This window comes from Penicillium samsonianum, assembly GCF_028829775.1.
Source record: "Penicillium samsonianum strain IBT 33392 chromosome Unknown utg000001l_segment0_segment0, whole genome shotgun sequence".
NCBI classification, from domain to species: Eukaryota; Fungi; Ascomycota; class Eurotiomycetes; order Eurotiales; family Aspergillaceae; genus Penicillium; species Penicillium samsonianum.
The window spans coordinates 2,510,497-2,526,240 of record NW_026643259.1 but is presented as its reverse complement, the minus strand read 5'-3'; the positions used below and the strand labels follow the sequence as shown (position 1 = coordinate 2,526,240).

Sequence of the window (15,744 nt, the reverse complement as noted above, 5' to 3'; positions counted from 1 at the left end):
CATCCAATGATACCCATACCAATCACTACTACTGGCCAACATGTCGCTATTCTCTACTGTCCTCGTGTCACCGTATAGTCGGGTTTACAAGGAATCGTGTTACTCGGGGGGCGCTGATTTGTGTGATTTGAGACGGACATGAATTTAGGATTGGAGGGAAATGTTTTATCTCCCAAATATTACTCATGATGGGCACATGCCATCTCTACACCGTCACTCATACCTCGTGTGATACAAGCATCATGCCTGCAACCCCAGATACCACACCTCTCGACAGGCCCTTGTAATCATGTTTGTAAATACCCCGACCCTAGGTAGAAGAAAAGGACCCTCTTCATGTTGACTACTAAGCTGTTCTGTCCACGTGGTTCTGCCCTTCAGCCGGTCCTTTTTCGTATTTTCAGTTTCCGTTTCCCATGGTAGTAAGTTGACACGAGACGTCACATTGATTGTCAACCATTCTGGATAGCATGTTACCAGTATCTAGTTTCATATTGCCAATGGTACATATGTAAAATAGATCATATTTCACAGTTCAATTTCTTTCATTGAACTTCAGTGTATATTAACTACCAGGTCATTTCAGTTCTGCTATACTCTCAGTGAGAACGCTTGACTTTTGCCACCAATCGCTTCAACTCCTCAGAGCTAGACTCCTTAGAAGATTTCTTCTGCTTCTTCTTGGTATCCCGGCTCTCTGTCGGCGCTTCAGCCTCCGCGTCATCACCAGTACGTCGGCGCTTACGGCCCTCGTCCAACAATGCCTTCATGCCGGAAGTCGACTTGAACCGGGGGTTGGTAGGATCAATGGCGAAATCGTGTGTGTCGTACAGACGTGAGAAACGGGGGTCGCTGACGTTGACTTCAAAGTCATCTGCCTGAGCAGGTTCCACCTTCTTGCCCTTCTTGCCCTTGCCCTTCTTCCGGGCCTGTTTCTCGGCCTTTTCAATCTCGTTCATGTCGAAGTGCTTGATGTTGACCTTCTCGTCATCTACCATCAGTAACTCCAACTCAGCCCGTTGGGCAGCTGACGCGGCTTCCTCGGCGGCACGTTCCTCACGCTTCTTGCGCCTCTCCTCCTTGCGTCGAGCACCTGCTGTAGCCTTTCCATCAGGGTCATCAAAGAAGGGATCATTGAATCCCATTTCTTCTTCCTCTTCCTGTGGCACCTCGGCTGGAGCAGCTTCATTGTCTTCACTGTCCGCTGCGGCGCCATCCTCTTCAGATGCCTTAGGAGCCTTGAGTTTCTCCTTTCGGCGCTTTTTGCGCTCACGCTCCTTCCGCACGTACTTGTCAATTGTGCTTTCTTCGATCTCCGGTTCATTTTCGAAGATAGTATCCTTTCCATGGCCGCCAGCCAAGCCCGACGTGAAAGTAACCTCCATCTCGCCGACGGGGCGTTCCGCTTTGGTGCGGGTAGGCTCGGCGCTCAGACCCAGCAACGCACGCATGCGCTGTCTCTCGGCCTCTTTCTTGGATAGCTTTGTGGTCGTAGCTTCTCCTGCAGTATTATCGACAACTTCGACGCCTCCGTCCTCGTCATCCGAATCTTCGTTCTCGGAACTATCGCTACCAAGGTAGGCTTTCAGGTCGTTTTCGTCAATGTCCTGGCGTGAGCCCCGGAAGGCACGTGCCTGAGCTTCTTTTCTTGTTTTGTCGTCCGCGTCCCATGTCAATTTGACCTTGCTGTGCTGCAAAGCGTCCGTTACAAATTCAGTAGGCTTGTAACCGTCAGGAATCCGAGAACACTCGTCCCGAGACTTGTCATCGGAGAAGTCAGTGTCCTCGGGCACAAAGCGGAGATCGAAGAAGTTGGCACTAGAGAGATATTCGGCACCATCCACCAGATCGTAGACATGCTTTGCGACGTCTTTTGATGAAAATTTGATAATGGCGTAGTAATACCGCAGTCGGTCGAGCTGGTACCGGCGTAGCTGTGTAGAGTTGAATTCTTCACCGTCGTCAGCCTTCAGCATGGACTTCTTAATTTCCTCCTCCTCCTCATCAGAGTCAAGTTCCTCCTCTTCGGAATCGTCTCTGATGTTCTTTTTCTTCCCAGAAGCAAAAATCTCTTTCGGGGGGCCTTCAACCTCCTCCCTCTCCATGCGCTCCTTTCCAAATTCGCTAGGGTAGACTGTGGCGTTCAGCACCCGTCCCCCAGACGGAAGGAAACTAGAGAAGACTGCCATCAAGTCCTCGGCACGAATGTTTTCCCAATCAAGGTTGACGACAGCTATCCGATTCGTCACTTCGCCGAGCGGTACATCGGACCGCTGCTGGTCCGGGAACTCAATCACATCGTCTTCCGCATCGTCTTCCTCTTCGCTGGAGCTTTCTTCTTCGGATGACGAGGACTCAAAGCCGCCATCACGGGCAGGATCATATGAGACAGCGTTGACCCGTTTCAATTCTTTCTGGACTTCTTCGTCGTTGTCGGCACTGTCCTCATCCTCGTCTTCATCTTCATCTTCATCCTCATCCTCATCCACCTGGTAAAACTGCTTCAATTTTTCCTTGGTGTCGTCTTTTCTGAGCTTTCGTCCATAGCGGTCGACAGGAGCGTTGCTGGAGAAATCCTTATCGTCTAGCACATGCGCAAAGCGCTTATCGAGTTTGACATGAGTCTGGCGTTTGCTAGGAAGACGGTAGCGAGGATCGGTCTGGATGCTCGCGAATCGAGGATCCGCTAAAGCGACACAAATAGTCAGTAATCATGGTCATGGGATTTCCTGAAAACAGGTCTTAAGCTTCCACTGTACGTACTGATCGCTGGACCAACTTCGCCTTTGGGCTTGCCAGCCTTGGACTTTTTCTTGTCTGAGCCTGCCATTGTGAGAGCTGGGAAGTTTCACTTCGCACACCACAAGCACGCAGGAAAATATTTTCAATGCCTGAATATCAATAGAGATCGTCGGATTCAGCAAGTGAAAATAGTCGAGACCGATAAATTATTTCTTTTTTCTGCCCGCCGAAGTCAGGGCGGTCAGGCACGTGTATTCTCAAAACGGCAAGTCTATTTTTTTACTTTCCAAGGCCATTGTCATGCAAGACAACTTGACAAGATAAATTGTAATGGTGTTTGCTTAGATTTGAGTAAATATACAACGTGTGTATAAGCATGCTCTTGCTAAGTGTCAATCCTAGTAACCCAATGCTTGGTCTCGGAAATAAATCATAGTGAGCGGATCAACATATATACTTAAGAGGAGGAACAAATGAATGAAGGTTTCAGCATCCGAAGTACCGCTTTTCTATCCAGCGCGGTTCTCCCTCTTCTTCGATGCGTCCAACAATCACATTGATCCTGGGGTATACGGCAGTAAGTCTTTTGAGGCCCCGTTCACCTGCTGCGCAAGTTACGAAAACGATCCTCCCTTGTTCCACCCCATGATCAATCAAGACGCGAACAGCCATAAGTGCGGCACCTCCACTGGACATTTGAGAGTCGATTAGTATGACAGTTGCATGCTCCTCGATCTGCGACGGAAGTTTCAAATAATGCAACTCTGGCTCCTCGTTGCTCTCGTTCGTTTGGATGAGCACACGACCAGTAAGACAGTCGGGAATGGATCGCTTAAGTGCGGTCTCCATGCAAGAGCCTCCACGTAAGATAGCCACGGCTGATACGGTACCCTTGGGATGCAAACCGAGGTATGTGCTCCCTTGTGGTGTTTCCACATTTGCGGATACATACGATGTCATGTCCAAGGCCCTGCGACAGTGATGTCAGTAAAGTAGTTATTGGGCGCATTTCGGGAGGGAGCGCAGTACTTTTCAATCAAGATCGAAACCAGTCGATCAAAGTAGAAAATGAAATCTTCTTGCTCAGTTTCTGGGGTCTGCAGAATAGTATTCATGCCAATAAACTGTGGTGTCGAAGGCAAGACATGCACGTTTGGAGGCAGCTCTACTTCAGCTGCAACCAAACCTAGTTTGCGAAGTGCTTCAGTGTGATTGTCAGATTTCTCCTGCAGCTTGCGTTGGATGTGTTTGACCACCATGTCTAAATCAATTAGTGTACAGCTCTCAAAACCAGTAGCTCCAGGGGATTGCATACCGATAGCGGTCGTGTTCTCAATGCCACGCGGGATAATGATATCTAGGATTCAAAGTTAACAAAAAGTCTCGAACGCTTTGCAAACCCATATGACTACCAACCTGAGATAGGGCGTTGAGGCTCCACAAATCGAGTGTAAGAAGGCTTCACGAATTCAAACCATTGTTTGATGATTCCTTCAATGTCACGCCCTCTCTCACGGACGTCACGCAAGACTATATACTGTTAGTGGGGTCAAGGTAGCACGATTGAGGCAACCCACTCCTGCGACCTAAGCACACATCCATATCTGCTTCAACGAAGATCTAGGCCATCAAATTAGCACCGATAAGCACAATAATAGCAAGAAGCTATAATACCTTCACATCCAACATCTCGACGATTCTAGGATCATGGAGCGCCAAAATTCCCTCGAGAATGATCACACGAGGGGAGTAGAGGGTGGTTGTATTAGGCTGCCGCTGGTGCTCAGAAAATGAGTAAATTGGGATGTTCGCTTTCTTTCTGTGACATCCAGTCAGGTCAAATAGGAGAACTCTAGGAAGAACAGTAGATTTACCCTTTCTTCAGATCACGGAGGGTCTCCACTAGAATATCAAAGTCAATCGATTCCGGGCAGTCGAAGTCATATTCATTTGCGTGGGCCTTGTGGTGTTGCTCGGAAGTCAAGGTTTTGTAGAATGAGTCCTGCATGGAATACATTAGAACAAGAGGGTCTCAATTTAGATGCACCAGAGGCCACAAGCTGTACCATTACAAGGATCACCACCCACGGCAAGTTCAGAGACTTGACAATCTCCATTGCCACGGAACTCTTACCGGAGCCAGAGCTGCCAGCAATGCCAATAATGCTCAAGTCCTGCCATGGTGGAGAATATCGCACTTCAGGGGACGAAGAATATAAAGGGGAAATTGATTCCATGTCTATGTGCGCGACATACAACACTGTACTTTGTAGGTAGTTATCTTAACCCTCTCCACCCCTCTGATTTCGATGTGAACCTTGAAAGCTGCCCCGGGTGGGGGCCCACGATAGATTACCTAATATTCTAGTCCCAAAGCGGGTTAATCGAGGGTGATTTCTTGGACGGTTCCAATATTGCTGTGTTTGATCACGTGCTGATGAGTAAGATATTTGTAAGCATCCCACTTGGGCCTAGCGGATTATTTTCGCTTAAGCTACTTCTTCCGCCGCGAGCTTTTCAATTCCTTTTCTCTTTCGCATTCAACCCGGTCTTCTCCCACAAAGCGATTTGCCTTTCCCCATGGCCGTCGTCTCTCGGGTTGCCTTCCAGCTTTACGGATAGCTTCAGATCAGATTCAAGACTGGCTATCTAGCTCATAATGTCTGCTAATCTTGTATGCTTCTCGGCTTGACACCCGTGGTTGCTGGCATTTTAACACTATGCAGATGTCTCGCACTCCCTCGACTGCGACGCCTACTTGGCATCACTTCGAGCGGAAGCTTGAGGAGGTCAAGCCGTCCAAAACGTGAGTTACCTCTGTTCCATCCCCACCTACCCACCACCGTGACATGATGTTCTTGAAATTAAGTTGGGAATCTCTCTGAAAACATGTGAGGAGAAACAAATTTGACTTATCCTTCTGATTCACGTCACCACTGCAAAATTTTCACTCATCCGTTTCATCAATGGTTACTGACAATTATAATGCAGTGATATCAATTATTTGGTCATGGATTACCTCATCACCAATGGCTATCCCGCTGCTGCGAAGAAATTCGCAGTGGAGGCCAACATCCAACTCAGAACGGATCTTGAAGCCATTCAAGAGCGGGTGGAAATTCGCACTGCGATTCACTCTGGTGATATCCAGTCGGCCGTTGAAAAAATCAACGAGCTGAACCCTCAGGTAAGAAAGTTTTTCCCACTAGTCTTACTTCACATCCCTTGGCCCCACTTGCTATGATTTTACCAAGTTTCATGCACCACTCTTAAACTCCCTTCGGGGACATTTGCAGAAAAACAAACATCTTCAGTCCTTAATATGAGCAACTGCCAAATATTGAATCTCACCAGCATATCACACATTTCATGTCAAGTGCCATGGCTAACCAGACTTCAATAGATCCTTGACGAAGACCCATCGTTGCACTTCTCCCTTCTGCGTCTGCAGCTCGTTGAGTTGATCCGCACCTGCATGGACACCCCTGGTAGCGATATTACTCCTGCCCTGGACTTTGCGACGGCACAACTTGCACCGCGCGCCCCTACAAACCCTCAGTTCTTGGCGGATCTCGAGATGACCCTTGCCCTTTTGATTTTCCCCAGTGATAAACTCGCCCCCTCGCTTGCGTCGCTCCTGGACCCTGCGCTTCGTAAAGAAATCGCAACCCGAGTCAACGAGGCAATTCTGCAGAACCAGGGCGCTCGTAAAGAGGCCCGGCTGCGCAATCTTGTGAAGACCCGGGCATACGCCGAGCAAAAGGCACGAGAGGCCAAAAAAGACATCCCAGATACCCTGGACATTGGCTTGGTCGGCGATTCTCACGAAAACAGTAACAGTAATGACCTTGCTACTAACATCCGTGACACATTGATGTCGAACAACAGCGACCTTGACACAATGATCTCTTAATTCTCAACTTTCCTTTCAAGCTGGCCTTGATTGTCAGCCAGATTCCCCCTGTCCTGTCACGGCAGAAGATCTCCTTTTTTTTCGTCTTTGCTCTTCTAGCGTGGCGTCTTGGATCCATATTTCAAGGTGTTCAGGCGATGGTATTTCGCTAGCTCCAATATGGGCGTTTCAACCCATTGCAATACAATTGGCTTTTTAATCTTGATTGTGGTCACGTACCTTCCTTTGTCCTGGACATGGTACTTCTGTAGCGTAATATCACTTTATTATATGTGAAAAAGACTGGTGGAATCGATACAAACAATGCATGTATGCAGCAACAAAAGAAAGAGCTCTCCCACACAATAAATCAACCCGCAAATATGAACCAAGCGTGGCTATGGAAACTAATAAAGAAGCAACAAAAGCAACATCTATGGACGAGTTTTAAAGCAACCAAAATACCCCCGGACTCACTCACTGCAGAATATCGAAAAGAAAATCAATCAAATGCCTCTAGATCAATCAATGATAAGAACATAAATGGGACGCAGCATTGCCTTCCTGGCTTTAGAAGCTCATGAGATCTGGAGAATAAAAGCATTAGCAAAGCACGACTGTTGATGACTGTTGATGGAGGAAAAAAAAAAAAAAAAAAAGACATACCTCTTCCAAAGAGCGCTCTCTTGGCCCAATCCATGGCTAGCATACACCGCGTGCGGAAGCTAACACTCTCGGCGAAGTAGATACTACGCCAAAGATACATAGCAATGACACCGCCACTGAAGCTCATACCACCAAAGTCAAACACAGCAGCGTTGCTGATGTATGCCAAGCTTCCGAGGTGCCTATACTTAAATGCCTTGTAGACAGCCTCGTCGAGGTCACCGTAGTCGATCTCGTTGGCCTTGAGACCGGGAAGAGAGGCGGCAATCTTGGTCAGTTTACGGCCCAGGTACACGCCCTGCTGGTTGGCGCGTTGGGCAGTGGCAGGCAGGGACGTGAGCTTGGTGTCAATCTGGTGCAGGAGCTCGGACAGCTCGCCGTAGTCGAGAGTGCCGGAGTGGTCAATGTCGTACTGCTCGAAGAGCAGATCCAGACGACGGAGATGGTTCGAGGCTTGCGGGAAGCGTTTCTTAACCCGAGTGGCGAATTCGGTCCATTCGGAGAAAGTGAGGTGCACTTTCTCGGGGTCACGACCTTTCTCCCAGGCAACGGTGCGGAGGAACCTGATGATGTTGTCTGCGATGTTGTTCTGGACTGTTGAGCAATCGCCGATTGCGTAGACATCGCCTAAGGGAGCGCCAATCACGCGGAGATGGGAGTCGGTTTCGAGAGCGTGCTTGTTGTTTTGGCCTTCCAGTTTGTTAGAGAGTTTTTCTGAGATTTCGGCTTGGGCTAAAACGATGTTGTTAGATCCAGTACATTAAGTAATGGTGTTAGTGCACTAACCAACTCCAGTGGACCACAAGCAGAATCCAGTTGGGATTTCTTTTACAACGGTCTTGCCGTCTTCCACCTGGGAGAAAAGAACCCGATCGCCACGGACTTCCTTGACACGGGCGTTGGTCAACACCTCAACGCCATCGCGAGTGAATCGACCCTACAAGGCGTTAATATCAGAACAGTTCCGAGGGTTTCAGATGTGGAGAAAACATACCTCGGCATACTTAGAGAGTGCTTCGTCGTAAGTGTTCAGGATGTGGGTTCGACTTTGGATGATGTGGACAGACATCTCGTTTCGTACAATGCGAGGGAAAGAATGAAGCAGATCTTCATTTAGGAGATCGAACAGCTCGGCAGCGAATTCAACACCGGTTGGGCCACCTCCACACACCACAAAGGACAGCAGGCGTCTGCGCTCTTCATCAGAGGTAGTGGGGAGACATGCTAGCTCCATATTCTCAAGAACCTTGTTCTTGATTTGACGAGCATCATCAATCGTCTTCAGGAAGTTACAGTTTTCAAGGCCTTTCACACCGTGTGGGTTTGTTACACATCCTAGTACATAGAAATGTCAATATGTTTGAACGTGAACCTGCTTGCGATTGGCACAACATACCGACTCCGATAACAAGCTTGTCGTATGGAAGATAGAAGTTCTTTGTCTGACCATCTTGGCCAACCTGGGACACTTCCACCAGCTTCGCGGAGAATTCGACATCAACCGCGGAAGCCTTAACGAAGTGACCATTAACCCGGTCAATGATACGCCGAACAGGCTCAACCAGGGACCGAAGACCCAAAGTTCCAACCGTTGCAGAAGGTAACATGGGAGTAAACAGGAAATAGTTAGTAGGGGATACAACAGTAACATGGTAATCGGCAGGGTTCAAGTTCTTAAGGAGCGCGATGCTACCCCAGCCCGTTCCCAGGATAACCAGACGAGGCTTATCCTTCTGCCGAAGCATCTCCTCCGAGTCATAGTCGCCAATTAGCACATCGGCGATGGGCAAGTTCTTCGGGCCTCCGAGTCGAGGATTGAGAGCCAATTCCGAGACCGGGATATCCATCCCACTGGCAGCTTCACGGTATGTACTAGCATCGTAGACGAAGAAGGCGACGATCACAGCGCCGGTGGTTATTATGAAGAACCCGCAGAATGTAAACACCTTGAATATAGCAGTAATAGTACGGGATCGTTTCAAAGGTTCGACTTTGGCTGCGATTTCTGATTTGAATCGGATCGGCATCGAGACCGGCGCCAAGGCTCGCCATTGGGGGGCTGGTCGCCGACGCGGAGTGTGTAAGGAGCGGGATAGTGGTTGGCGGGACGTAAACAATGCCTTCGAGGCATGAATTCGGCCTGGTAATGACCCCATTGACTTCAGCGCAGCGCCGTCCGCACGGGTCCGGCGCAGCATCGCGTTCAGCATTGTCATAACAGAAGGGAAGCTTGTGTAGAGGATGTTCAGCGATGGAAGAAAGAGACGAAGCAGTTCATGGTCCGTCCGTATGCACTCAAATAACGAGCGTCCTTGAAGCAATCTAAAACAAAAAAAGACTCTATCTCACAAAAGTTATGACCCAGGACAAGGATACGACGCCAACTATTACCAGCGACGTCATCTTAAAATAGGTCACGTGTCAGGAGCTACTCGGGAACCCGGCATCAAAACTTTGGACTCATACGACAGCTCCGGGCTCCGTTGTAGATTCACCGACAACTATATCTAGATAAGCCACTCTTGTGTGTACCAATGGAAATGAATCCGTGGAATTCTATTATATACCCATAACTAATGGGAGTGGATATCGGGCCGAGCTCGAGGAAAGCCTCAAGCTCAGAACATGTATGAAAAAGAGCATAAACACAGCAACCACCCATCTCGATCTTGAAAATAAAAATAAAATAGCCATTCCCCGTGGAATGCTTCATGTGCAAAGGAAAATAAATAAACGCCGACCTCGCTTGACATGCAAATAATAAAAAAAAGATTTCCCTGTATGATGGATGATGTGGATACGCGAAATCAATCCCAATCCAGGTCCTCGTCCGGCTCAGCGCTAGACTTCTTCTTTCCGGTTGAACTCTTCCGGCCCTTGGGTCGCTTGCTGAGGTTTGAGCTGGAGACGGAGCTCTTGCGCTTCATGGGCCGAGGAGCCACCGTCTCGTCGATATCTCCGACGGCGTCCAGACTGTCCCCTTCTGCGTCCTCGTCTCCATCTACCCTGAACTCCTCGTCGATGGAGAGTAGGGTTGCAAAGTCTCGACACTTCTGGTGCATCGCTTCCTCGCTGTCCAGGGCTGTCATATTTCTGGCAATGGCCTCCCAGAATTTGTCACCGGTCACACCGTGCACCTTGGTGGCAGTTTTGTTGAGCTCCTTCGTTGCAGGTTTCCCTTCTTTGTTCTTGCTGTGGGAATTGACTCCGTAGAGACGACGAAGGTGAGTTCGAGCTTCCCAGAGCATTGACAACGATGCAGCAGCAGTTGCAAACAATCTCAAAGTCGCAGGGTTAGTTTGCCGCGGTATGATTGTCGATTGAGACATCTCAGGCGCAAACCCTGTCATCATGTCATTTGAGGCATTTGCATCCATCTGAGGCGGGCCAATCGGGGTGGGGGATATGTCCGTCTCAATCGCGTGTGCAATAATAGTGCCGGTCGAAGAAACGATGCGCTCCATACACGCAATGGTGGGCACCACTTCAGCCAATTGACCGTAGTCAAAATATGCCAGGTTTTGGGAGATGAAACGTGCTAGTAGAAGATGTTCTGGGGGGTTACCAGTTACATCCAATTTCTTCGGTTCGAAGTTGATTTTGGAGCAAAGGTTCGCGAGGAACTTTTTCTGGTAACGGCTGTTGCTGATTTTGACAATCTCGAACAATGGCGCGAGCTTCGAGACATAAGGCCGAGCATTAGCGCCATTGGAGTCGCCAACAATATCACGCTGGTAATAGAACGCCTCTTGCACAGCCCGCATGTATTCTCGCTCAAACATGGATTCGTACTGTTGGTGTAGCATTTTGTGCGTGTCGAATGCGATTTTCGCGATTGCAGGGACTGTAGAAGTCTCCAGAGAGACGAGAACGCCCGCGCATTCCTTTGGATGCACTAAGCCCTGCCTATTGATACTCGCAATAAGTTCAATGGCAGTCAATGAATAAGTATCCTGGCGCGATTGTGCCACCTGAAGCATGTTTGAGAGGAAGTGTTGGGCGATCAAAGCAGCAGCGCCATCATTGTCGCTAGCTCTCAAAGAACCACCCAATCTGGTGGTGTCTTCCTGGGCGGCGGCTTCTGCAGTTGGCATGACGGCCTTTTCGGACTTGCCTTCATGGATGGCAAAGAAGTCTGCAAAAGATCGGAGAACGATGTTTTGTAGGCTTGGGGCATCTTCCTTGAAAGCCTGAGCGAAAGTCTGCCGTGTGCGTTCTCTGCCGAATTGACCAGGCCAAGACTGGCATATAGATCCCAGGCTTTCGAGAGCCATGACCCTCAACTCAAAGGGCGAATTCGATGCAGTGAAGGGAATAATAGAGTCAACCATCAGCCCTGCAACTGAGCCACCGGCCCAGGTGGGAAATTCACTCTTGAAATGAGATGCATACTTTTCAAGATCGCAATGCCGCCCAACACAACCTGCAATACGAATATAACTCTTGGCACGGGCCAGAATTGCAGCATGTGTAGTCAAGGAGAGATCAACACTCTTATACTGTTGCAATGGTTTCAGTACTGAAACTGTCAACTTCACCAGTCTGTTCGTATTTTGCAGAACACTGTTGATGGTCCACAAACAAGCCATGACTTCGTTCAACTCCGAGCGGGCGAGCTTAGCAACACTCTTGAAAAGGTCATTTTGCACTTCTTTCAGAAGGGTGTTGTGGGACGATGATAAAAATGGCAGCACGCAGCGATAGATAACCACAACAGATCGGAATATGAAAAGATCATCTGCGGTAGAAAGGTGTCCGATGTAAGGATGTAGGGCCTCCAGCTGATCCGGGGTAAATAGCTTCGCATTCGACTTGGCAAAGACAGTGATCGTCTGTAAAAGAGCTTGTTGGAATTCCTTGCTAGATCCATCTGAGTCCTCCACAAGTCTCTGGAACATGGTAGAGACCATCGCCTTACAAACTTTGAAGTTCAATGTTGCGGACTTGGATTTGTCCGAAAGAACCGCTTTCAAACAGACGCTAAGAGACTCCAGGGCAGTTTCACTGCGCTCGGTCAGGCCAACGATGAGGCCTACCTGCTCTCCGAGAGCCATTTTCAGTTTTGGCCCTTCGGACGAGGAATCAATAGATTCATGGAATGGAACGAGCCATATTTCTTCAAAGGTTTGGCGAGCCAAAGACGCCACGCTCTCCTCAAGGTCGCCTGTGCGCTGGAGGAAACTGTCGAGAATGGCCAGCTTCAATTCCTTTCGAGACGTTTTGTGGTAAAGTTCCTTCAAAAGCCCGATGCAGCGTTTCCGGACACCAGCTGTTTGATCAGCTGCACAGGCTAAAATGCTTCGACATCCTTCTTCTTCGAGCTTAGGTTTCAAACCAATGCATTGTCCGATCAACTGTAACGCAGAGTCTCGAACCATGGGTGAGGCATCTGTTGTACACCGATGTATTACGCGCAAAACCGAAGGATCTCTGTCAAGAAGGTTCGGGTCTTTCTCCAGCATGTAGATGACACTCTTCAAGCTGCGGCTGCGAACCTTGGCCGAGTCACCAAGGAAAGAGGCCAAAAGAACTTTGAGAATGGTGTCGAATGCTTTGCCAAAGTTGGAATTCAAGACCGTGAGGATATAGGCAAACTTTCCATGCACGTTTGGAATTTTGTCGAATTCTTTATGGGTCTCCAACCAGCGTGGGTCCGAGAAGGATCTTGTTAAAAGAGTAACCAAATCATCAGTCACCTCGTCGTGGGCAATTTCTTCCTGATCCTCGGAGTTATAGTATAGGGCGCAGGCTGTTTTGGCCCATTGAGCCAAGTAGTAGCCCCGCGCGCTGGTCAGTTGCCAATTGTCTGAATTCTTGTCTTGCAAAAGGTGCTCGAGTGCAATCCTATATGGACCCGTTGGAGTGATGAGGTCTTGGTGATGCAGTGCGCCAGAAGAAAATTCTTCGAATTGTTGTTTGAGGTAATCAGTCAATTCACTGTCGGAATCTTCCAGAGCCGGGAGCATGTGCTGAGCGGTTGCTATCAGATCTGAGATAGCAGAACCCATCCAGCCAAGAAGCTCAAGTGCCATGCTCTTCGCCGTCGCCGCGCTTTTATCTTGGTCGGTGATTTGAATCATGCGCAAGGCCAAGATCCGGAGAAGCAGTTCTGCAGCCGGCCAATCAGCCGAGCCCAGTACATTGATCAGATCCTGAGTGAAAAGATCCAGAATATTCCGGTATGGCTGGTCACCAGTTTTCGTCGAGTTCATAGCACGCTGAACGATGAAGTTCACAATGTATTGTGCGGAGCGCATGGCATTGTCGTAGAGTCGGTTGGTCTTGTTTGCTAGGCGTTCCAACGATTCGTCTGACTCGCCGTCATCAGACTCACCATTGGCATGGTCCTCGCCATCGCCCATAAGCTCGTCGTCGTCATCGGCTTGTGCTTTGATTCGACGTTTCGCCTTCGATCGCGAAGGTGTTTCCAACGCAGTTGTCTGAACAAGCTGCAGGACTAGTGCGGTGAGTAGTTGGATGTTTTTTCCATCTGCAACTTTGAACTGCCGGGCGTTCTGACGTGTAGTGGGGAGTTTCTCCAATGAGACCAGAATCTCATCCAGAATGAACGGTCGCTGCTCAGGGTATTTGGAAAACACCTTTGCAAGCACATCCATCGCACCACGCCTAGCAGGCTCGTACTTCTGGTATCCTAAAGTAGAGTCTTTGTCGTTGTGCGCATTTTCCACAAATATTAGCTTTGCAGCAAAGAATTCTGCGGCCGTGATCGTCCCCTCGGAGACATCAATGCGAGACAAAAAGTCTGCAAAAAGAGTGAGAACTTTCTTGCTCTGGTGAACAAGAGTGCCGATGATCCGTTTCTGGGCCGAGAAGAAGTGGAAGTGCTGGCCGTCTTTGCCACCAGGACGCGATTCCACTGCGGGAATAATGCAATGGTCAAATAGTTGATTGAGAACGGTGGGAATGGCCTCGATGAGATCTTCTGGACAAAGATCTCGCTCCGTCTGACGCCCAGACATCGTCTGCAGCAGCGTTCCGATTGCAAATAGTGCGTTCAACACATCCTCGATCTTACCCAGCCACTCCTGGGACTCAAGCTCACTGAATGAATCCCCTAAGCCTATGTCGGGGGATTGTGCAGCAATGATTGGCTTTTCGCACAATTTTTGAATGCGGTTGAGGTAATCAGACGGTATGTCCTGGAGTCGGTCAAACCCTGCAACTTTCCGAAGGGCTTTCTGAAGGCGAGTGTGAGCATCAGATGATAGTATCAACCCATGCACTTCTAAAGATGTTGGGTTCACGAAAATGGGGTTCGGTGTGTCAGAAGTTGGGGGCGTCGAAGTATCGGGTTCGATTTGATCTTCTGCTTCAAAAACCTCGTGAAGAAGATCTTGAAGTTTTTGCAAGGCTGCATCTGCTTCTTCTTTTTGGTCCCTGAGTCGCACCGCCACCATAGCGTCTTGGCCATGGGCTTTAGATTGGACCTTCTTCGCATTCGCGTAATCGCCGTGTTGAGGTACGGGTTTGATTGGAATAACGACGGATAGTTGGCTCGATGTAGGAGGACGATTCTGCTCAAAAGAGGCTGACAAAGATGCCGAGTTCGATTTGTTCGCAACGTATGCGCGCTGATTCAATGAAGCAGCTGTCTTCGGTGTGATGTCTTTATTTTCGGGTTTTGTCTTTGAGGGTGCTTCGGGATCTGCGGTCGTCAGTTAATTGACTATGTACAAACGTCCGTGGTATCTTAGGGCTTACATCTGAATGCAATGTCCGTAGAGTTAAGCATCATACGTGCGAAGGAACCAAGGCTGTTGGGACCGGAAGTCACACCGTCAGGATCGTTTGGGCGCAACTGTTGACTTCGTGTAGGAACCCGAGGAAGCTTGAATTTGCTATGGAATCCAAATGAGTTAAATGCGCTTCAAAGACTTCAAGTTTCCTTACAATTCTGTTAGCTGGTCTCCATCCAGCAACTGTTGGATATATTCTCGAGACGTTTCTAAACGACTAGACTCGTCCGGTCCAGATTGCATTTCCGTGTCAAGTTCACCCAGTGTTTTGCGGCCTTCTTGGAGGACATGGTTTATAGAAGTGGTATTTGAAGGTCGACCAACATCGGGGCGTAGGATACAGTCTGTGCATACAAGCTGTCAGTAAATTGAGCAGAATTGAAGAGATAAAGAGAACAGACGAACCGAGACCAAATACAGGCGCGCTGGACATGGATGAGTACTGTAGTGCTTCATCCACAGATAGCGGCCTTTGATTCTGAAACTGCATATTGGAGCCATATGGTGGCATTTGATCATGGCCGTTGACGACCACCTGGATGGCCGGTCGTCCATTTTGGTCCATGGTCGCGGTTAAGTCAAAAGAAGTAGGCGCGTGTCACAAGGTTGACATGCTCCTGGTAGAGACATGGCAAAGAAGACAGGCGCCTTATGACATCCCTAGATCATTTAAATAATGAAAAACCA

General features: G+C 48.8%; 5 protein-coding genes across 5 annotated transcripts; 1 reads left to right on the top strand and 4 right to left on the bottom strand.

Annotated features, from left to right (window-relative positions):
• Positions 1–599: 599 nt before the first annotated feature.
• Positions 600–2,914, bottom strand: N7471_000976 (pre-rRNA-processing protein ESF1; the record flags this gene model as incomplete). The annotated part of the gene is made up of 2 exons (XM_057273697.1): positions 2,764–2,914; positions 600–2,686 (listed from the first exon to the last, which is right to left on the bottom strand). Exons 1-2 carry the CDS (start codon positions 2,828–2,830, stop codon positions 600–602), a joined length of 2,154 nt encoding a protein of 717 aa, XP_057141876.1. The 5' UTR covers positions 2,831–2,914.
• A 314-nt stretch (positions 2,915–3,228) lies between these two features.
• Positions 3,229–4,979, bottom strand: N7471_000975 (uridine kinase family protein; the record flags this gene model as incomplete). Its single annotated transcript, XM_057273696.1, has 8 exons — positions 3,229–3,712; positions 3,772–4,003; positions 4,058–4,099; positions 4,159–4,272; positions 4,320–4,362; positions 4,417–4,561; positions 4,617–4,744; positions 4,809–4,979. The coding sequence occupies 8 exons, from the start codon at positions 4,977–4,979 to the stop codon at positions 3,229–3,231; spliced, it is 1,359 nt and encodes a 452-aa protein (XP_057141875.1).
• A 422-nt stretch (positions 4,980–5,401) lies between these two features.
• N7471_000974 (glucose-induced degradation complex GID8) lies at positions 5,402–6,655 on the top strand (the record flags this gene model as incomplete). Its single annotated transcript, XM_057273695.1, has 4 exons — positions 5,402–5,416; positions 5,469–5,548; positions 5,734–5,929; positions 6,146–6,655. 4 exons carry the CDS (start codon positions 5,402–5,404, stop codon positions 6,653–6,655), a joined length of 801 nt encoding a protein of 266 aa, XP_057141874.1.
• A 549-nt stretch (positions 6,656–7,204) lies between these two features.
• On the bottom strand, positions 7,205–9,516 carry N7471_000973 (putative NADH-ubiquinone oxidoreductase 64 kDa subunit; the record flags this gene model as incomplete). Its single annotated transcript, XM_057273694.1, has 5 exons — positions 7,205–7,221; positions 7,301–8,032; positions 8,087–8,237; positions 8,295–8,635; positions 8,697–9,516. 5 exons carry the CDS (start codon positions 9,514–9,516, stop codon positions 7,205–7,207), a joined length of 2,061 nt encoding a protein of 686 aa, XP_057141873.1.
• A 591-nt stretch (positions 9,517–10,107) lies between these two features.
• On the bottom strand, positions 10,108–15,622 carry N7471_000972 (putative sister chromatid cohesion protein Mis4; the record flags this gene model as incomplete). The annotated part of the gene is made up of 4 exons (XM_057273693.1): positions 10,108–14,966; positions 15,023–15,159; positions 15,212–15,401; positions 15,463–15,622. The coding sequence occupies 4 exons, from the start codon at positions 15,620–15,622 to the stop codon at positions 10,108–10,110; spliced, it is 5,346 nt and encodes a 1,781-aa protein (XP_057141872.1).
• Between the last annotated feature and the right edge of the window lie 122 nt (positions 15,623–15,744).